Genomic DNA, 22,976 nt, shown 5'->3' on the forward strand with positions numbered 1-22,976 from the left:
CCATGGCACAGTAAATACTTTCCCAGTGTTAAAAAGTAAGCTGGTGTTGTTTGGGAATTTTTGGTTTCATTTTGGTTTTGTAGTATGATGATTTGAGAAATTTTCTTAAAATCTGTCAGTGTAATTTTGACTAGGGTGTGCTTTTAGTAGTTTGTTTAGTTTCTAATTTCAAACAAAGTATAAAATACTTTGTCTTGCTATGAATATTTTAGCTCCTTAAGAGCAAAATATCTCTTTACCTTTTATTAAAACTAGGCATTAAAAGAAGGTGAGATGAGAGGTTCCTTTAAATTACTGTGAAATTAGTGAAAATTAGCTGAAAAGAATTCTGGTATTGCTTAGAATAGTGCTGTCCCTACAAAAGAAAAACTTTAAAAACCTGAAGTTTTCCTTTAAAAGTCCATTTAACCGCTAAAGTTTTTTCCTTTGTAGCCAGAAAACAAATAGTCATGGACTGGAAAAGTTGCAGAGCTGATGGCAGTAGCATGTCAGCCTTGCCTATATTCACACACTTGAAGCGTTCCAAGTGGGAAAATACATCTGCTTTTTGGAAACTAACCTTGCCCTTTGTTATCATCTGACCAATTTTTCTTTCCTTGGTTTATCTGTAATATCAGAACAACTAAGCTCAGCGCCCCTGGCTGCCCCTCACCAGGGCTTGCTGTAGGTGAGCAGAGGTGTGGATCTGTGAGTACACACGTGCACGCTCGTGAATATGTCTCCTCAAGCGCGCATGCAAAACCAGACGTACACAGAGAGGCTGTTATTACAGACAGGAATGGTGCTTGTGGCTGTGGTTACACCTCTGTACCCTCATGCTTCTGGGCAACGTATAGGTGTTTCCTTTGTATTAAGGGCGATATTGTTTGGTTTTCCGTTAAAAGGTGCTGTAACTGTGATGGGTTACAAGGATTGGAAAGCGGTTTATGTTGTGCATGTCCAACAGAATATCACTACACCTCTGCAAAACAATTTCTTAGCTGTTACTTCTTCTCTAGGGAATAAATACTGCATTTTTCCCCACCAAAAAAAAAAAAAAAAAAAAAAAAAGTCTAGGAGGAATTTGGGGATTTGGCTATTTGTTACAGAAATCCTTAAAACCGTTGGTAGACATATGGGATGCCTGCCTCCAAGGGGCAGGGGAAGCAGGGGTGACATTTCTTTAATGCGTGTTAGAATTCCCTGTACCTGTATAGTGCTGATTTCCCCCGGAGTTTCCAGGGGTCTGCTGGCACACCTGCCTGCCACAGTGCCACGGCATCTACAGTGGGAGTGCTGAATGGCAAGCTCATTTTTATGTAAACCACGTGCAGTGAAACTCAGGAGTTTGTGTAGCTGTAAACCAGTAAATTTACTACAAGGCAGGGAAATATGCAGTACTGGTTCTTCAGCAGTTCTGCAGTAAATTTTATTGTAAGACAATTATGATCGTTTTGCCCCCTCCTTTTCTCTTGAATGAGTTTTTCTGGATTAGCAAAGCATTGTTAACTCGAGTGAGAATTTGGGAAATATGTAAATGAAAATCAGGTGTTTTGAAAATCCTATTTTATTGACTAGGCAACAAAACATTTCCTTAGGTTTGTGCTGGAGCCTCTTCTGCCAAAAAAGATGCATTCTAGGTCTCAAGATAAATTGGACAAGGATGACCTAGATAAAGATAAGAAAGAAAAGAAGAAGGAGAAAAGAAACAGCAAGCATCAAGAGATATTTGATAAAGAATTTAAATCTACTGATATTTCTCTGCAGCAGTCTGAAGCAGTGATCCTTTCAGAAACGGTAACTTTATTAGCAAGTAATGCTTTATCTAACTCTGAGCAGTGTTCTTTCTCTTTTAAAATAAAAATGTTGATTTTTACGATTTGGTTTCTTTTTAGACCAAAAATAACTCTAAAGGAATATGCTGCAATGTTAGTATATGTGATAATGAATCAAAACCACAGCTTTTATTTGCAGTGTAAAAAAATCATGGTATCTTATATGAAAATCTTAACCAAAAGCTATATATGACTATTTGATAGAAGGAACAGATGGCATATCCTAAGTAAAATAAATGCCACCGTTGTAGCAGCCTTTTGAATTTATGGTTTCCAATAGATCGTGATGGGTTTTCTCATATTTCAGCTGACTACTGCAAGACACTTTTTGGTGGAAATGTTACAAGGTCATTTTGTGCATGGCAATTATGTATTCTTGAAAGGCTATTTTCAGCAGAAAATTGTAAGCAGTTCCACTGGTGGCTATGTGTAAGAATATTAACTACAGAGCATATCTCTCTTAAGCCCTCTCTTCTTGGCATATATTTAATTCACTGAAACTGTCCTAAAGGCTTAGGTAACTTGAGCAGTTTTAGCTCTGAAATTGAAAGCAAGGCCATTTTAAGCTGGAGCAGGGAGCGTGTGAACTAACTGTAACCTCCAAATATCTGCCTGGACACCTGTTTTGAGGCCAATAGTTTAAAACTTGCTCTCCAGAAATAAATGTAGTGTCCTTTTAAAGATTTGCACAAGCACTTATAGAGCCAGCCTTTAACTCATCAGTCTCTCATTGGTAGCTGTGTCATTTACATTGGACTTTTGAAACAATTTCTCTCTGACCTGTGATAACTACATCCTTTAAATCTTGCTCTTTGGTATTCACAGCAGAATATTACTTAGATATTCAGCCATAGTTCCTCTGTTTTCTGGATTTGCTCCTCCTTTTCCATCCAGAGATGAGCTAATCTCTCAGATGTGTCTTCTGACGTCTTGAAAGATCAGAGTTCTTTTGCCTGATGTGGCCATAGGCCCAGCATTAGCACAGCAAAAATTCAGATAAAATCCCTTTTGTGCATCTCAGGCTTTTCATCCAAACTCCCTTGAAGCCAGGGATTTTTTCCACTGACACGAGTAAATTCTGGATCAGACCTGTGTTCTTTAAATGGAGGTTCCTCCTGCCAAAGCCAGCCAGGTGAGCATCATGTGTTTTAAAACAAAATACATTCTGCATAGACTGCCATATGTCTCATCTTTTTGATTCAATGCATTCAACTTTGCACATTGGAGCGGTTGTGTTTTGACTAAGCCTGAACATTGCAATGGCACTCACATCTCCCAGGTCCTCAAAGGGACCAGCAGAGTTTGTGGGAGAGGAGCATTTAGCCACAGAAGAAGTAAATTGTATTTTGAGGCAGCTCAGGCAAGTTGAACTTGCACACATCCATAAGACCAGATGGGAGGTGTCCTAGGATGTTGGAGAGTTGGTTGGTGTCACTGCAAGGTCACTGTCATCCCTGAGAGGTCCTGGACATTGGAGAAGATTGCTTATGACTGGAAAAATGCAAATTCTGGCTGGAAAGGAGGACATGATAACCCTTCAAGGCATATTGTCATTTGTCATCTGAGGAACAAAAATGAGCAAAGCCCAACATGCTTTGACTCAAGTTTTCCACTCTTCCCAGTCAAGAGCTTTCAGTGCATGACTGGTATGACTAATATTCCCCTGGTTATAGAGAGGGAGGGAAATTAAAAGTCAGAATCAGTTACTTACAGTTACTTTGAGCTTCTTGAAACCCACAGATCAATGATATGAGAAGGACTTTGCTGGTGAGAGAAAACCTCTCCCTTTCCAGTACCTGCAAGCTACTTGAGCTCCAAAATGACCAAATGAATTTTTAACGCTTGGTGGTAGCCTGGTTCATTTTCTCTTGTAGGTGAAATAGTGGAAACACTCTTTTGAGATAGTTTACAAGAGTGGTTGCATGATTCCTGCTGCTGCCTTCAGGAATTTTGTACAGATAATGTCAAGCAGTTTAAAGATAAAATGTGTCTTAAAATTTTTGCACTCTGGAGGCATGTCCCCTGTTAATGATATAAAAGGGAAATTGTTAACTTTTGTGGGTGAGAATTCAGCTTTGCCGTTGTGCTACTTTTGTGGGCTGCACTGTGTTCAAGTTCCCCTTTTAGGTTGAAATTACTCGCAAAGTACTGTTACTGCTGTGGTTTATGAAGAATAAAGCATTTTGATTTATCTTGCATTAGGAGCTTGGAAGCAGAAAGTTCACTAGCTTAAAAAAGGTTAGTGATGAAATGAAGGGGTGAAAAATTAAGGATTTTTTTTTTCCTCCAAAGAGTTGGAATCCAGCTTTTACTAGAAATGGAAATAAAAATAAATATTTAAAGAGCTTCTAAAGTGAGATTTTAGCAATGAACTACTAGTTACTAGATGCGTTATTATAGTTACTGGATTCATTCTGTTGAGAATTTTAGAATTCACTCGTACCATTGCTAATTCATTTACAAGATTTCAACTATTTGGGGAATTTTCTAATGGATTCTTAGTTCTGACTTCTAAGATACTTTGGAGTTTTACAGCAGAAGGCATGCTTTTCTTTAGTAGACGACAATTTGTAAGTGACTTCAAGTAAACAGATGAGAGAATAAAAGCCAGCATGGATTTGTCAACAGCAGAGCAGTCAAGCCCTTCTTTCTTCTTCCCGTGGTAGAGGAGGAGGCTCTGGCAGGGGGAAGGATGTGGCAGACCCCCGCGGTGCTGGCATCAGTATGGCTTTTGGCACATCTCACACGATGTTCTCGTGGGCAAGACTGGGCAATGAAGTCTGGTCTGAGGTGATGCTGAAGGATACACAGCAGCCTGGAAAAACTGTGCTCAAAATTGTCACAGGTGAGACGGAGTAAATGAGAGCCTGTGATGGATGCGGATAGTGAGATATGTCAAAATAATGTCTGTGCAGAAGCACTGTGCGTGGTCAGCCTCTTAATCGTGGGCTCGGGCTCATGTCTGTTTATTAACAGGAGAGTTCGGTGTGTGTCACTTCTGTTTCACTCGGTTGTCATCCCAGTTTACAACCAGCCCACCGTGCCAGTCATAGCTGGCAGATAGCAGCTTCTGCTTGATGGCTCAAAAGTCCAGGTTCAGATATTCACCCCACACCCACATGCTCACACACAGTTGTCTGTTGCCTGACAACACTCGCGTTCTAAATTATTCCTCGCCCACCACAAATAGGTAGTTATCAGTGGTTTGCTTTCAGCAGGAAATGATGCATCAATAACCTTCTATATGAATCTGTTCTGGATCCTGTGTTATGCACTACTAATTGGTTTGTGCAGCATAATTGCAAGCATGATACCAAATTTACAGAGAATTATCAAGTGAGAGGCACAGCAGGCATGTCAGACATTGGTCATTCCCATCTCTGCAGAGCTTCGGCTACTCTTTCCAAAGACGATGTTGTCTAATGAAATGAGTGCTTCCATCACTGCAGTGGACCTCCTGACATAGGAATGTCTTTTTTTCCAATCGAATGAAACATCCTGAAGAACGTGTGAGGATTATAAACTGCAAAATTACTTCATGGAATTTTTATATTTTCTTTAAAAAGGAGCATTCAGAGGCCGTTTTTTCTAGTTGTATGGCTTAAATACTTTTCTCCAGTTATAACTGTACTCATAATGAATTTATTGACTGATCGAAACCAAAGCCCTAATTACAGAAATCTTGTAACTGTGATCTTATCAGAAGATAAATTAAGCACTTCGGTGTGTGAGGATGATCAGTAATGTCTTCATAGTTTTCTAGAGATTCGTATCTTCTTTTAAGTGTCACATAAACTTCTTTAACAAAAATTTTTACTGTTAGTTCTTTGATTCCATGAGCTGGTAACAAACATAACACTGAAGCCAGGTAGCTAACAGACCACTCGAAAGCTTGTGTTAGAAATCAGAATAACGGGCTGTACATTTTCTTGATTTAGTGGCATCTGACATCATTCACTATTGATCTCGCTTCCTTAAGACCAAAAAAAATTAGCACTGGTTTCATTATGGATCAGTGGCCTCCAAAGAGTTCTTATTCCATAGCAGAACCATGATTTAAGAAGAGGACCAAGCTTGTCAATCACAAACAATGCTAAAATTTATTTGAGATAAATAGCTACAGACCAGGGTAACTTGGGAACTTGATTCTAGCTGTTGGGTTTTTGATTCTGGTGTTGCAGCTTTCCTAATCAATTAGTATGTTTTCCTTAGTTGCTTTTTTATAGTTACATTCCTCTGAGAAAGTGATTATTTTGCTTATCCATCTTACTAAAAATATGCTTTAAAAGATCATGAAAGAAGAAACCTTTGGAGTCTTCAGGACCTGAATTTTAGTATCAGGCAAATGTCTGAAAGGTTGCCCTGAGGTCTTGATGAACTTTCAAAAAAAAGTTACATACATCATCATCATTCATTTCTCATAGAAGGGTCTCAAAGATGCAGCCTTTTATGCAAACCCTTTTAGAGTATCTATTCTGAAAATAAAAGGAAGCACTCACTTCATTTTAGGTTTCTCCTTCACAACATACTTCTAAAAAAAACAATGTGAAATGACATAATTCTTTGGAAAAGCATGAATTGCTGCTGGCATTTTCTGTTTTGTCCTAATGCAGCACCTTGGATGTAATTCCCCTAACTTCAGGCTGCTGCTTCATTTTCTGTGATCTCTTGGAAATAAAAAATTCTTCACTGCCATCAATGGAGATATGGGGGCTGGTGGATCGATAACAAACAGCAGAGCTCAGAATTGCACTCAGTAGAAGGAATCACCTTAACAAAAACATTAATTGCCCATCAGATTACAAGTACCAGTTCACTGTTTCTGATGGAGAATTTAAATGGCCTACGATGCAACCAGAGCAAAACAATATGGATAAGTCAGTGAATTAAATGTAAGCACAAACAGGCACCGTCAATAAAGTGTTTTTGGGCAGATGATGTCTTCCTCAGAAGAGTTTCACCATGCAAACAAAGAGATAAATGTTAACAGGGAAGTAGAGCCATGTGAGAAGAAAGAAAAGATTCTGAATGCTGTATAATCCTGTGTAAGGATATAGACTTCCTTAGCTGTTATTAAACAAGTGTTTGGGGAATTGGCTCATTGCTTCAGAAAAATATGCCAGGCTATGGGAAGGTGTGTGCGTTAAGTCTCAGTGTGATTCCTGGGGTGAAGGGAAAAACATTTGGAGCTGTGAAATACTTCATTAAATCAGAAATATTCTATGTTATCATTGCCCTATTACTGTTTAGGAGGTAGCGGGGAAGATGTAGCAATCGCAAGGTCTGCTGCTCAGCAGCAGCGTGTATTCCTCTGCCATCTCACTGTTTTTTTCCCTGTGCAGATCAGCCCGCTAAGACCACAGAGACCAAAAAGCCAAGTCATAAATGTCATTTCAAGTGAAAGACGTTTCTCCGTTTCTCCATCACCTCCCAGCTCCCAAGTGACGCCACCACCAGTAACTCCACGGACAAAACTTTCTTTTGGCATACAGTCCAGTAAGTCTTTAATTTTAACTAATATTTTTTTTCCTAGCAAATGTAATACAAAGTAACTTCTAGTGGGGAGATGTGTTTCCTGAGTTCAAGGTGTATTACACCTTGATTTGAGTTCTTTGAGTTAAATCTTTTTGCCGTCACCATGGGATTGCTTGCAGGAACAAGAACCTACCTCTTAACGTCATGATCCTTGTACTTGCCAGCAAAAATCGTTTCAACATTTTACAGAAGCAAACAAAATTGTTGCATTGAAAAAGCTTCTTTTCCTTTTCAAGTAATCATTAGCAATTACTTCGGTATAGACTAACTGTCAAAAATTAGTGTTGTGCTTGATTCTATATTGGATTTAGGGTATTTTGGAGCATAAAGGCTGAAAAAATAATCTTTTAATGCAATTGTACCTGAAAAGAGATTTTATTTGCTATGTAGTGAGTATAAGCCAGAAGGGAAAAAAGAAGTCAGTCTTTTTGATGTATTTTTTGTTTGACGTTGACATCTCTCTGTTTTCCTGTAAAATGCTGTCTGTTTGCTTCAGTGTTCAGGAAAGCCTGTTGCAAAACTGGGTGTAATACAACACCTACTTCTTTTTCAGTGCTGTTAAAAACTGTTATTCAGAATTTTCAGTTGCTAGCATGTAACAAAAAAATAAAAAAGATCTTTTTGGTACATGTACCCAAATGCTAGTTACAATACTCAAGAGTTCAATGTTAGTAAAGAGAAGAAGAGATCGTCAGTTTTAAGAAAAAAACCTTTTTTTGATCAAGGTCACTGTTTTATTTACTTTTTTTTGTTCATTAAAGCCTACTCCCTTAAATAGTGAGTGTTTTGGAAAGTTCTTGTTGCCATGAATGTGTTTGTTCTACAAATCAATAGCAACAGAATTGTCATCTAAAAGAGGTGTGCCTTTGTTTTATTGATTTGAAATTGTTGGTTGCAAACACGTGGAAGCAAGTGCAAGTCAATGCAGTGTTTCCTTTGTGTAGTCAGACACCCAAAACGAGTATTTCGGTAACAGTGAAGTCTCTCTCTTTACAGTTTTGATAGCCAAAAACTGCCAGTGTGCTCAAAACTGGAAATACAGAGAAGTATATATATTCCTGCAAAAGATACTCTTTGAATTGGATTATTTCCTCCTGTGTACATTTTCTTAAAACTAATGTGATCTCTTTTTTAAAAAAGTATCTGAAGCTGTCATGCATTTCTGAGAATATTTATGTCTGTGTGCTGGAGATTTATAGGTGTTAAGTAAAATAGGTTCAGCTTATTGCAACATCCATGGGACTCTTCCACAACCATTTGAGGAATTGTAGTGATAAACTTTTTTTAGGAATTCCAATGATAAAGAAGTTACTTCAGTGCACAGACTGGCTAAAAGCAGTTAATGGGTTGCTAAGCAATATTGCTTGCTTGTTAGCTGGCAGTTTAGGAGAATGGAGTGTAAAATTTGATCATTAGGTTAAGATGAAAAAAAGTCATCTAACTGATCCTTCCCAGCTCGAAGATATTCTCAGTGGCCCATGTCCAGTAAGGAATAAATGTTCAGAGCATACTAGTCTGGTGAAACACCTTGAAAAATGATAGCAAACCAGAAATGTTGAGTAATTATTTGTATAGTGACTGAGTTACTGGATTATATAGTTCCGCTGAATTGAGCAGGAGAAAAGGAATAGATCTGTAGCAAGTAGATCTTCTTGAAATAAGACTGAAAATTACTGAAGCTTGTGTTTGATACCTGTTTCTGCAGTAGGGTAGGTGACTCCAGGATTTCATTAAACTGCGAGAGATATTAGTTAGTCAGGGCAAATTTTTTTTTCATTATAGAATATTGTCGTTCTACTAGTTTGCCAAACTGAATGCAGATAGGTTGTTACTGTATATTATGAGCTATTCATGTGAATGGAAATACTCTGTCCACATTTACAGGGTTTTATTGCTGTCTTGCAAAAGGATGAGGTTGTGAAGGTGCAGCGTACAGGCTGTAGGAATACAATAGGGGCTGCAGAAAAAGCAAGCTGTAACAAGAGCTGGGGAATGTAGGGAAAGGGACAGAAGCAGAGCAGGATGCATGGGCAGTTGGTGACCATCCAGGTTGTTCAGAGTGTTGCAGATATTAGAGTTGATTCCACACCTTGCTTCCTCTGCACCTCTAGTGAAAAAATTGCTCACCTGCCTTTCCATGGATCTTTGAAATGTCAACCTTAAAGAAACAAAGGGTTTGTGTAAATCCTAACAAAATTTCAAAATTTTTCTTACCATCTTCTTGGTTGCACTTGGTAGTCTACGTGCAATGGCTTAGATGAAGTTAGTAGATACTGTAATATCATGTGAGATACAAAGATGAAGTGTTCAGGGTAGCTAGATTTGCTTTCTCTTTGGGTAGTAGTATGTTATTATACTCATTTTCAGTTTCCTTACTCAGAAGGAACGTATATAGTGAGACCTAAAAACATGGCTTGTTTACAGTAAATACTGAAAGGTTTCCCTTTCTGAAGCAGGATTCTGGGTTCTACTTAAGTTCTAGCTAAAGCTGCAACTCTAAAGAAAATGCCATTTTTCAAACATCTGCTAGTATTATCCTTAACTGCATAGGAAAAAAAAATTATATATAGATATATGTAGTTGTGAATGAAATGTGCAGGATGTGTCTCAAGGAGCTGTTTTTGTGAGGTTTACAGTCTCAAATGCCTATGATCTTTAGATGTTCAGTATGGCTGGGAAATTCATACAGAATGAACAGGGAAGCTCATTTGCAGAATCAATATTTAGTTAGAAATGCGTAGCATTGTTTTCCAGTTACATGTTTAATGACATGAGCTTAGCAAGAGTAGATTGTGATGGAGATATTTAAAGAAAATTATTACGCATGTTTGGGGAACGGAGGAATCCTATATGTGTAGAAAAGAAAGGATGAAAAACAGGAGCAATGGAAAAAGTGATGACAAATTCAGGTCCTGGAGGACAAACAACGCTTTTCAGTCTGATGTAGAAAAAGCCACTGAAAGTTTGAGGTCCCAGGATGGAAAATATTCTTCTTCCTGGCATAGTTGAAAGTTCAAGTGAAAGGATGAAGAGTGAAATTACAGGTTTCAGTGACAAATCAATACAGCCACCTTACAGTTAAATTGTGTTAGTGAGAGGCCGTTTTAGAGAACAATAAAAGGACATTTTTTGTAAGACATTGATAGGAACCTTGCAGTAAAAATATCTGCATAAACAAGTCCTCCACTTGTTTCACAATTCACCCCAGTAAAATAGAAATAACCTTTTTAATTTCCTAAATGAAACTACTTTCCTAATTTATCAAAACCAAGTTTATTTTCTCGTAGAGATTACAGTGGTTTTTGCCTGTGTTAAACTGACTGAATTACCTTGAAATACATCATGGGTGTATTTCCACACAAAAACCTAGGTATCACCCAGGCCTCAATAAACTTTATTGTCCTTCAGGCTCTTTGCCTTTACAACACGTACCAGCTAGGATTTATCTGCTAAGAAAAAGGAACTTTCTGCCCAGCAAAGAGTAATAATAAATGTTTTGTACTTTCTCTTCCGTGATTTTATTTACTCAACAACTGACTGCTCATTTATTATAGTTACCTGGAGTTTGAAAGTTTTTGAGAGAGATGTAATTATAGGCTTTCATTTGTGTATTTTACTAAAAAGAAGCTTTTATTTTACTGGAGGAAAGTAAATAAAGCTTAGCTTGATTATATTTTCTTAGTGCTCTTACCAAAACTTCTATTGTATATTAATGTACTAGGGGAAAATGCAGAGCTGAGAAGATTATATTTGCTAAGCGAAGAATATCTTGGCATTAAATCTGAAGTAAAACTTATTTTCTATTAAAAAGAGGGGATCATTCAAATATTTTGAGCGTATCCAAAAAAATTAGCCCAATACGACAGCCACAATGCATATCCTGTTGATGCAGGAGTTGGTTCATTTATTCCACTTCCCTTTAAAATCCCTCATTAGATGAGATGCAGATAATTATAGAGGCAGTGAAGAGCAGACAAAGATATCTCATGTGCAGCATTATCGCAGTATCAATGCTCTAAGAGTCAGCGTGATCTAGATCTTTGGATTTGATTCAGTTCTTGAAAGAGTTAACTCAGTGTTGGTTTTACAGATCTGGAGCTGAATGGTATGTCCAGCTCCAACATCCCTGACATTCCTCCTCCTCTGCCTCTCAAAGGAAGCATGGCTGATTATGGGAACCTCATGGAAAGTCAAGACTTGATCAGCCCGAGGACTTCCCCGCCTGCCCATCAAAGGGTGAGTCCCACTTTCAGCAGTTTGCTTTGCTTTTGTACTTTGAACAATCCACAGCGAGATGTAATCCTGCTTGTGGGCATGTCGGCAGATCCAGAGATTTCTGCAGCTGCAAACAAGTGGCTGGAGTGTGAGGGAAAAGCTCATGGGGACCCACCTGAAGGGAGGCTGGATTCAGTCTGGCAGAGAAGACTAAGCAAAATGTTGTTAGCTGTGTTGGTAATGGAGCTTTAACCAACAGGATATAGTCTCAGCAGCAAATTAGACTTAATAGCCTTTCAGTCCTGTCTCAGGAAAGGAAATAAAACACAAACCTGACATCTTTCCTTTCTGGAGCTCTGTTCTGTCGACATTCAATTGCCATTTGTTTCCTAGAGGCAAACACATGTGCCCCTTTGAGGGAAGGAGCTCAGAAACACTCTTCATCATCAACAGGGTTTTCAGCTTTCTGAAGAAAATACACTCTTTCAACTTTGGTTCCGGTGTCCTCGAAGCTTTTAAAAATGATTTGGTACTTTTCTTTAAAGCAGTACCTTTGAGAAGGGCCATCTATTTTCTGTTGAAGAAAAAAAAAAATGTTTAAAGAGGTGTGGTGGGCCGGGCAGCGGGGACACGGCGGGAGGCTCCGGGGCCGGGGGCAGCGCTCGCAGGGGCCGGGGGCACGGGCAGCGCCGGCTCCGCCGGGGAAACGGGCTCCGGCCGGTGCCGCTCACAGCCCGGCGGGGCCGGGAGAGAGAACCCGGCCCGGCCCGCGCCTCCCCCCGCCCCGCCCGCCGGCCCGGCCCGGCCCGGCCTCCCCCCCGGGCTCCCCCCGGGCGGGCAGGGGCCGCGCTCCGCTCGGCGCCGCTGCCGCTGCCGCGCCGGCCCCTCCGGGCGGCTCCTCACACTCGGGCCCGGCCCGGCCCGGGCTCCGCTCCCCGCGGCGCCACAGGCCCTGCCGGGAGCCGCTCCGGCGCGGGCTGCCCGCGGGGCACGGCCCCCGCCGGCACCCCCTGCCCCGGGGGGGAGCCGCTCCCCCGCGGGCTCCGTGGGCCGAGGGGCGCCGCCTGCCCGGCCGGGGGCTGCCCTGCCCCGCGGGTGGGGGGAGCCCCCCCGGCCCGGCCCGGCCCGGCCCGGCCCCGGGTGCCCGCGGCCCCGTCCCTGCCCCGCTCCCGCCCCGCTCCCCACCGCCGGGGTCCCCGGGCGGGTTGTGCCCCCCCGTGAAACGCGCCCCCCGCGGCGCTGCCCCCGCGGCCGCTGGGCTGGGCCGTGGCCAGCGGCGGGCCCGGCTGGGAGCGGCTGCCGGGGCTGCTGGGGCCGGGGGGAAGCGCCCGCAGCCCCCGCGGCCCCGACCGGCACCGCGGCCCCTCCTGCCAGACCCTGGCCATTCAGACCCACTACAAGACTTTTTATCTTTGATATGTATAACATTGGCCAAGATGTTACTCTCTGGAAAAACTCTCAGCGGTAATGGTTCTTTCTTGTTTGCACAGGTGTCTTCCAGGATTTCTCTGACGTTCATCACTGAGAGCAAATTCTGTTGAGTAATTTGCTTTTTAGTAAGTTTCATGGTTAAAGAAAGCATTTCTAACCTCAGATGAGGAAATGTCAGTCAGGAATTTAGTTTTGACTCTGGGAATAGTTTTTTTTAAGACAGACTACCATGGTGCAAAGTCTGGCTCCTTCCATGGTGGAATTTGTAACTGTGTTGTGGCAGGAATTTAGCATTGTCAGGCTAAATGGGGGAAAAGGAAACAGATACAGAAGTAACTTCAGGAATGTGAGTAGCATTGTTCAAAACACCACGTTGTACTCATTATATGCATATATGGAATGCTTCTCTATTCACACACTCTTTTCCATAGTTCTTCCCTCTGGCTGGCTGGTTTTAGGAAATATTTTCAGTAAATTTTGTTGCAAACACTTTTCCTCTCATTTCCATCAAAGTGTACTAAGCTCTTACCCATTTCCCTGCCTTCTCTCAGGGGCCAGCTCTGGCCTGACCTGCCTACCGACCTCTAAGTGGAAAATTACAGACTGTACAGGAGAGCTGCTGGGAGTTTTGTCTTTAAGAAGCCATGAAGAAACCTGAGAAATTCAAATGAGGTTTCAGATTTCTTTAATTCCTTCCTGTATGAGCTCCTGAGTGGTAAATTCATTCTGTATGATATACTGTAAGTTTTAGGTCATGGTAGTAGCTCAGGATTGCTAACGTGGGTTCAGTTTTTAGCTATAAAGTGTGAAACAACGGGATGATAGAACACATGGTGAGAAATAACATCCTGATGGCCGGGTTTCCCTTCCCTTCCTTGTGAAGCTGTTTGAAGGGGTTTCCACTCAGTGGACAAATGCTAGATATTTACTGTACTACTTGCAAATGCCATCATGCTGTGACAGTTGGAGACCAGACCTGCAGACGACTCAGATTTAAGCCTCAGTCTACGTTGCTGCTGAAGATGTGACCTTCTGCAGCTCCTGTACCTGTCATGAAGCATCATTAAATGGAAGTTCATAAAAATAGTAGCAATGTGCTCTCTTGGCCTTTTCAAAGTTTTATTGAGGTCTTAGTATTTTTTCTCTTTACAGTCTTCACTGCTCAGACTCCTTTATTTCTAATGTATTTTGTAATTGTAGAAATGGACCCCATTGTTTAACATTCAGTGTTGAAGGGCCTCAGGATATAAGCATACCTTAGAGATGCAATCAAATATAGGCTATATCTCCTTAGCTAACTGTCCAAAATTTTCTTCAGCATCTCTATTTTTATAAACTTTCCGAGATGAGGGAATGTAGTTTCAAAGTCTGGAAAAAGGATATAAAGCAAATTTGTCACAAAGCCACATGTATTAGCCTTAGAATTAATTTTAGGAAAGGCTTCTATTCTTGTAACAATCACTGCGCATTTCATCAGGCTTATAGGAAGGAAGCTGTTAAAGAACATCAAGAAAATGAGTAGTGCTGGGCATGAAAGATCAGATGGGTAAATTCTTATTACTGCTGTGATTAAATCCCACTCCACAGTTTTTAATGCCTTGTGTTTCATGGGTCAAATAGCTACATACTTCATAACTTTATAATTCTCTGCCTAGTAAACTGATCATCTTTTAATTACACAGGCTCTGTATCAGTGAAGAAAAATCAGTAAAAAATATTATAGATAAGATTGTCTTAGCTTTTAAACTGGAAATATCTCCTTGTATGATAAATTATTACGTTGTTCACTCTGGCTGTCTTGCAGTCAGTTATGAAAAGCAAAAAAAGTGCTGTAGTGAACTGAAAAGCATGCAGTGGTAAATGCATCAAATACTTCAAATGGCAGGCAATAATGTCATTTAGTGTCTGAGACAGTGATCTTAGATTATTTGAAGTCCACTGTTAACTTGGTCTACCTTAAGTCTTTTATCCAAGTGATCATCTAATTATAATTTTCTGATTGTCCTCTTACTCATTGTTAACTGTGAGACCCTTATATATATTTTCTTGCACTGTATGATTTGTTCTGCTAAAAATGTTCTTAATAATATATGGGAACATAAAAAAAGGAGTCTACGACTCCTGCAAGGATTATTATTACATCAAGGAGTTCCTTTAAGCACTTCTCATTCTTTATGGGTTCATCCATACCCTTGCATACAAATCAACTGCCTGCTTAGTATTCACAGCAAGAAGCTAAACTCAAAGAAAATAGACAAAGGAGCACTTACATTTATAATATCGGCTATAAGACTTACTAAGCATCAAATAATGGTTTGGATGAGAACATCTCGATCAGTCCACCATAGACAGAGAACTTGGCAAGGAAGGACGGCGAAGGCTGAAGCAGTGCATAATGCGAGGACCGGAATGGTCTCACGTGGCTGAAGGCGACGGCGCTTATTTTGACTCTGTGGACGAGGAGCATTCAAAGTGGTAATCTGGATGTAATGGAAGTGTTTACTCTGAAGGAAAAATCCAGGGGGATTTTTCATGTGTTGCAATGCATATACTGCAGTGCTGATCTTTATCTCTTACATCAGCTGCAGCAAGCAAAAGTGACTAAAGGCTTCAGCAAATATATTGTCCTCATGTGGGCAGAGAAGAAGATAGAGGCTAGAAACCCAGCTGAAACTGCAGAAGCAGTGGGTAATTAGGGAGCACTACTTCAGGGTTTGCAATTGTTCCTTCTCCTGAGTTATTTCTCAGGAGAAATCCCATTGTTCCTAAAGTACCTCACGCAGCCCCCCGGCTCCATGCCCCTAGAGCAGGGGCTGGTGGGGAAGCTTCTGAGCATCGTGGTGCTGTGACCCCACCGCTGGTTTGCTGGCCCAAGGCTTGCTACGGGCTTGCTTACCACAGCAGCAGGAGGGCAGTTGTTAGGAAAGTTATCCCGTGGAGATGGTGGAAAAAGTGAAATTGGAAAAAGTACATTATTAACCCATTACATTAAATTAGACAGTTGACTCTGTGGGCTGCATTTGCACACAAATGGAAATAAATGTCCCCTTTTCTGTCTGATACTCAGATTTTCACAAAACAAGTTCTCTGACCAAAGGCTTTCCATGATGCATAGGTGTGTATAATGTGCCCAAAAGAAAAAAAAAAAAAAAGAAAACATCAAAATGCAGTTTTTATTTACCATCTGGTTATTATTTTTGCCTGCTGGAGAAGGGGAGCGTTGCAAGCCCCTTCCTCCAGTGCAAGGTCTCCACCACCTCCTGCCTCGGCTGGGCTGGGGTTTGGTGGGTTAAGCTTTTGCTGAGCAGAGTTTCTAAAAAGCTCAGTCACGTTTTAATAAGTCTTAAAATCAATGGACTGCCACTGCTTATTACAGGATTTTGAGTGAAAAATGTGTTGTTCTGCTGTCTGCCCGGAGACATAGAGCCTGAGATGTGTCCCTGAGCAGCACCCTTGATTTTGTTTTGGAATGGGTCATGTCGCTGCCCTCAGCGTGACACGGGATCGGGCTGTGGGGTTTACTCTGGCCAGTTGGTAATGCATTTGTTTATTGCTCTCGCAGGCCTGGGCCTTCAGTAAGAAATACAGTTTCAGTCTGGAGTCTAAACCTAATTCTAAGGGTATTGCTCATAACTCTTGAGATCAGTTTATATATGGACCAGAGCAGAAAAGCAGTGCTTTTGAAAATCGAGTTAGCCAGTGCAGTCTGAAATACTAGAAGCCTCCACGTGCAGAATTGTGGTTCAACAGAAGGAAAATCTTGTTAGCTGTGCTTTAACGCAGCTGGCATGCACCATAAGCAAAGTCCTCCTCACATCAGGGGTGCAGACCTCTGCTAGGTCCAGCTTGCCCTTTGTCCGCTGCCATCACCCCAGCAAGGGCATCCCTGCGGGAATGCCTCACCGCTCCCGCAGCCAGGGTCCTTCCAAAAAACACCACGGGGAAAGTCTGAAATACTGATTTGAACCAATTCATCATTACCCATTTTGAGGGATCTTTCATATTGCCCAAGGAGGGGATGCTTAGCACGCGACAGGTGGGAGCACGCAAAGTACACCTCTCCAGAAGGACTCTTGAATTACTTTCTCCTATAAAAGTACACTCCAGCAAGGGCAGCTAATGGCTGTAACACACAGTCAAATGAAACTCTTAACAGATGAAGTATGACAGCAGAGTTTAAACAGTCATTTTACATTGGTTACCTGCGGTATTTTCACATAACTTTGCTCCCTGGGTCGAACAGCCAATTAGTTTAAACTGTCTATAATTTGGTTCAGATTAGTGGAATTGGGTTGATTCTCTCTGCTGGCACATCATCACTTTCAGAACGGTAGTGTTATTCTGCCAGGACCTCACATTATGTGTTATTTTTCGTTGCAGTTATTAAATAAGCAAGTTGCTGCTTGTCAGGGTTCTTGGCTTCATGTTAAAACCCACGATGTAAGCGCGAAGGAGCAATTCAGAGCTCAGTATCTGGAAGCATTTACACAGGCCCATGTAGCTGATAGCCTGTTTACATCTCTTTTCTACTGCTTCTGACCTAATTTGATCTGTTAATCCTTCAAAGTGCTTTTGCTTGGATGTCCATAGATTGTGATACTGATACCATCTAAATTCAAAGAAAAGTAGTTGCACAGGAAGATATCTTGGACAGTGTCACAAGGACCATTTTTGGGAATCGAATTTTGTTTGATTTTTTGTGTGTGCTTTTTTAAATAGTATTTTCTGTTGGAAAAAATAAACATTCTTGTATCTTGTTTTGCTTCTTCACAGAGTAGAAAAAATGCATTTTTGCATCTTCTTTAATTGATTTTTACTAAATCCTGAACATGTATAGTGTAGTGTAGTTTATATCTGTAAGAGAATGGAAGCAAATGTTTTTAAACCTGACTCTTCTCTGTATCAGGAAAAAACAAACAAATGGGAGCAATTTCATGTCTGAAGCAGAAGGAACAGATTGCTTCTGTGTTGCAGATGTGCCTTTTACATAAGGTTTCTGCTTCCCCTGAGGTACCCGTGAGTCAAGGATTCTGCCCAAAATAGGTTTGAATGTGAACCAGCAGTCTCTATCATTTTGTCAGAAGGTAAAAACATGCTTCAAGATTCGGTGGGTTCACAATTAACCACTGAAATATAAACATGAACTTCGCAAAGCAGTTCTTAATTAAATGTAAAATCAAGCGAAACTCTGTTTTGTATTTCAAAGTTTCCGAGGGGAAGTGTAGGCTAACTTCATAAGCCTACTAATGATTTTCTGAGTATGGTATTAAAGGGAGAGAGGAAGCGTGCTCGCGTTTCTTCCTGTGCTGGAATAAAAGGGAGTGAGTGTTGGCCCTGGGAGCGATGGCTAGATTTGGAGTTGCACCAGTTCCGTATTGGCACGTTTTGCCATGCTAATTTCTCAGTAACATTGCCCTGATGTCCTACTTAATATATTCGTTGGTAGCTTATTATATAAATGAGCATGTACTAAATTTATCTGACTTTCTAATGGAAATTGTAAATTCAATTATAATAATTATCTACCTATCTCTGTTATTTCTTTCTGCCTAATTTGCTTGCAGAATGTAAGCTCTGATAGGTTTTGTGCTTGTTATTTATAGCATATATATTTAGCTTATTCTCATTGTATTTGCATTGTATCTGTTTTTCAGAAGCAGGTTTTCAGGGATAATTTGATTGTTCTCTGATCAATATGAAGGGCTCATTTGTTTGAGAAATTCCTTTGATCTAATTGAATTGAGAATTATTGTCAATATACTGTTATTTAAATTCAAAGTGGATTTTCACAAATGATGCTATCGGCAGAGTTAGTTTTTTCTTGTAATAAATACAAAGTTAAAGATATCATCTGAGAGCAAAGCACTGAGGAAATTTTTATGTTTTGTAATGTATTTTAAAGGGGCACCTGGTTTATTTACTTATGAATTTTATGTGTTCTCCTTGGGGAGTTCTTGCATGTTGTACATTGATATTCTTCAGACCACCAGAATTTCCCAAAGTTTGCCCAGAGCCCTTGCCGGGATCCAGGATTGTAACTAAACAGTTTCTCAAAGATTTCGAAATCTGCAGTTCACAACTGAATGTGTGAAGCTAAATAACCTTGACAGTCCAGCTTTTAATCAGGTGCCATAGTCAAGATTCAAGAAGCTAACTTAACATGCCAAGTTAAGAAAAGTATTTGGTCAGGTAGAGGAAATGTTTAATGGTTCTGACAGCAATGCTTAGACAGATCAGCAATGACATTTTAATATAAAAAACAAAAACAAAACAAATCAAACCACAAAAACAATAAACCCCTTGAGTTTTGCATATAGTAAAATAAAATTCTTATCTGCTTTTCCTATTAGTACATTGACTTGGTTTTCTGACTTGGAGATCATTGTGGTCCATTGTAAGTCAGGAATGAATAGTGCATGGGTTAGAGCCTGCTCTGGAAAATGAATGCTGCTTACTCAGCAGGGTTTTCTTGAAGCACACATTTCAAGCAGCAGCGCTCTTTTGAGACTCAAACCTTTTCATAACCTGGTTGTTTCTTCAAAAGAGCTAGGATAAGCTTTAACCAGAATTTGACCACGGAAGTCTTCATTGCCAGGTATGTTCCAAATATGTTCAAATATGCTCGTCGGTGAGCAGGAGGCTTCCCCTGGCAGAAAGGGGAATGCAGCTTCCCAGGCAGGGCACTCCCACGCTGCCGTGCCTTGCCTTGGTCCAGAGTTTCTCATTCAGTAGCAAATTAAAACCAATTGATTTCTGAGTTGCTAACTCAGAAAGTGTTTGGTGTCCGAGGAGGCAGGTGAGAGTGCGCATGTCCCTGCTTTGGTGGTGCTGCTGGAGGGGCTGGGGGAATGGAGAGTGCACAGTCTTCGCCATGGCAAACGGAGAGACAAGCTTAGGGCAGGGCTTACCTGGCGATGGTTTGTGATCCCTGTTTGTTTGCCATGGGGGAGAGCCAGGAGGAACGAGGAAAGTAGTAAAACAGACTGGAAAGGATTGCTTTCCAGTAAGGATGTTCCAGCAAAAATCCAGCCTTCTTGGCTGTGCCACTGTGCAGTCTTACCTTTCTGTTTAGTCTGTCGTTAGTAAAACTATCTGGTATCTGGGGTTATAACTTCATGCTGTCTTAAAACCTGCTTTGAAGATGGCGTTCAGTTACCTTGAAGATAGTTTTCTCCTTCTATTACACATCTCTGAAAACTCCCAGTCACTAGATTGCAGGAGCGTTAGGAGACTCTCCGGACTTCTTCTGCCTCACAGCAGAGGAAAGACTGAAATGTCCCCGCATCACCCTGAACTCCTCTTCTTTTTGAACAGCAGCTTTGGACATCTTTTAAAAGGAACTGTCATGTTTCTTAGGCACTTTCACGTGGTTTATCATATATATTGTATACCTCCTATACCGTTTTCTTATGGTGATTGAGAGATCAGTTATTTTGTCCAAGCAGTACGTGCAATGTAACACCGGGGCATTTCAGATGTTTGAGCTGTTCTTGTAGGGGCGATCAAGGGAGTCTGGCAGAGTCGGTGCGTGTTGACAGGTTTTAAGTGTCAGCGCGTGGAGCCAGCGGTTTAGTATGGGGTGGGTAAGGCAGGACAGGTAGGCTGAGATGCAGAGAAGTGAAAAAGAAAAAGCATCAATATGCTTGGAGGAAAACAAAAGGCAGTGGCTGGGTGAGCAGGGGAAGAATGTAAGAAAAAAACAAAACCAAAGCAGCATTTATGAGCTGAGACACAGAGTACAGCCTCAGTGCACTGACAGGGAAACTGTAATGTCTGCGTGGCCAAAATGCTGCAGAAACCATGACTGCAAAGTGTCCCAGCAAACTGCACTGTTCTCAAGCTCTTTCTGGAACAGATTTTATCATATATATGATTGAACATTATGAAAAAAGTCTTAATTTCCATAATGACTTTTTTAATTTCTCCAATTAGACGGTGAATCTAGCCAAGGGTACTCTTGTTCTGTTGTATGATATATGAAGTGATTTAAAATATGTATATTTGAACAGTCTGGATTTCTGTTTTGAATATTTTAGTTATAATTGAATGTGTAATAGTAGATTGCAAGTTACTTACCTCTTTAAATGGTTTCCTTTTTTTTTTTTTAATTATTTGTGTTCTAAATGTGCAGACTACAAAAATAATGGAAAAGCAATGAAGCTGTTGCTTCAACTTGGCTTTTAAGCTCTGTAGTGCATAGAAGCTGAGGGCAATCGATACAGACCCAGAAATCAATATCCTATCATGATATAAAGTGGGGAATTATAAACTTCTCCAGTGCTTTCAAAAGATTTTTCCTGAAATACTGAGCTAATTAATCATGAACCCTTAAGAGACTTTTTCATTGTCAAAAGTAAAAGTTATATTATAAGCTAATGGCCAAAGGCATTCAGTATTCATGGTAGCACATTCTATGGAAAAGCTTTTACGAGTCAGAGTTACATATGAAACAGCAAATATTTCAAAAATCCATTCATTGCTAACATAGTCTATCAAAATTGGTTTCTTTCAGCACCTGCCGCCCCCGCTCCCCAGCAAGACTCCCCCACCTCCGCCTCCAAAGACAACTCGGAAGCAAACATCTGTTGACTCTGGGATTGTTCAGTGAAGAAGGAAGCATTTTTTCCAAAGATAAAGCTGTAACAATTCATTTCCCTAAGTATTTTATGGCATATAAAGTTTACCTCATTCAGGCGTGCGTATCTAACATTTAGTGCAATGACTCTAACTCCGTAAGAAATCCATTTCTAGCCGTGTGTCGGAAACAACACTACATCACACCTCTCTCTGGGGTTATTCCCTCCTATAACGTGAAAGAAATCTGGATTTCTACCTGCGACTGGGAGGCGTTCATCAACTGACACTGCCCTCTTCCTAAACCTTCTCCCTGCTTCTTCTGAATAACTTCAGGCACATAGGTAGCTGTGGAGATTAAATTGAGAGTTGAATATTTTGTACCTAAAGCATTTAGATAGCTATGGAGTTTAAAATGAGCTGAGTATTTTGTACCTAATCTCAGTGTATATAGGAATCAATGATGATATTCACATTGAATTCTGTGCACGTTGCAGTAGGCTTCACAGTAAGGAGAAGCTGCTGTAGGATTTCCCCAAATAACAGTTCTGCCCAGGGCTAAACATCAGGCGCAGCTTATTTGTGAGATGTGCCTTCTCTTTAATTGTTCTGTATTACAAATAAACTGATTGCTAATGGGCTTTGTAAAATTAGTTGTTGGTGATCAGTCATTTCCATTTTCATTCAGTTGGCCATTCTTCTGGGTGTTGATCAATGGGTGAAGCAAGGAAGCCTTTTAGCTGCTGACAGGCACGAGCATATAGGAAAAGAAACGGAGTAGGCAGATAGGAGACTCCTGGTCGTTCTGAACCCAGCAGTTGAGTACAGGAGTGGGAAGAGCTTTTTCTTTTCTTTTTTAATGTGTAATATTTCATGTGGATTAGGATGAACTGAATGGAGTCACTTTTTCCTTGTGCCATCATTCTGTACAGCGTTTGTATATATGATGGTTTTTAGAATGTTTTAATTTTTATGGTGCCTGCTTTTTATGTAATAATGAATTAATGTACCTGCAAAGAATGCCTTAGGTATTTTTAATTTCCTAATTGCTGAAAGTGTAAAAAAAAAAAAGCAATTTGTTTTCCAGATATTAGGCTCTGAGAAATATTGGACAATGATGGGACGGGGTGTCGGGAGGGAGGAAGGAAACTAACTTTATACTTTACTGTTTCTTATTGTCATCACACTTGTTTTTTACTATCTACAATCTTTTTACTCTAAAGGTAGATTGTTCTGAAATATACCACTGACTCAAAAAATAAAACATTATTTAAAAAACTTGTCTAATAAAATGAATACATTTCCTTGGTATTTTTGATTCTTACTGCAGAAATTCGTGAACTGTAGCACTCTATAGAGGGTTACTTTTTTTTTTTTTTTTTTTTTTTTCCTCTTCCTGAACAATTT

At 40.5% G+C, this 22,976-nt stretch overlaps 1 protein-coding gene across 2 annotated transcripts in view; it reads left to right on the forward strand.

Annotated features, from left to right (window-relative positions):
- DOCK1 (dedicator of cytokinesis 1) overlaps positions 1–22,875 on the forward strand; it is a 319,207-nt gene extending 296,332 nt beyond the window's left edge. The window contains exons 49-52 of one of the 2 annotated variants that reach the window (XM_056351327.1): positions 1,578–1,776; positions 7,157–7,310; positions 11,440–11,585; positions 21,508–22,875. In XM_056351327.1, the coding sequence (XP_056207302.1) occupies positions 1,578–1,776; positions 7,157–7,310; positions 11,440–11,585; positions 21,508–21,603 (595 nt within the window). In that variant the 3' untranslated portion in view covers positions 21,604–22,875. The remainder of the gene's footprint in view (positions 1–1,577; positions 1,777–7,156; positions 7,311–11,439; positions 11,586–21,507) is intronic. The other variant, XM_056351328.1, reaches the window with a different exon arrangement.
- Positions 22,876–22,976: the final 101 nt, after the last annotated feature.

This window comes from Falco biarmicus, chromosome 9, assembly GCF_023638135.1.
Source record: "Falco biarmicus isolate bFalBia1 chromosome 9, bFalBia1.pri, whole genome shotgun sequence".
Taxonomy (NCBI): Eukaryota; Metazoa; Chordata; class Aves; order Falconiformes; family Falconidae; genus Falco; species Falco biarmicus.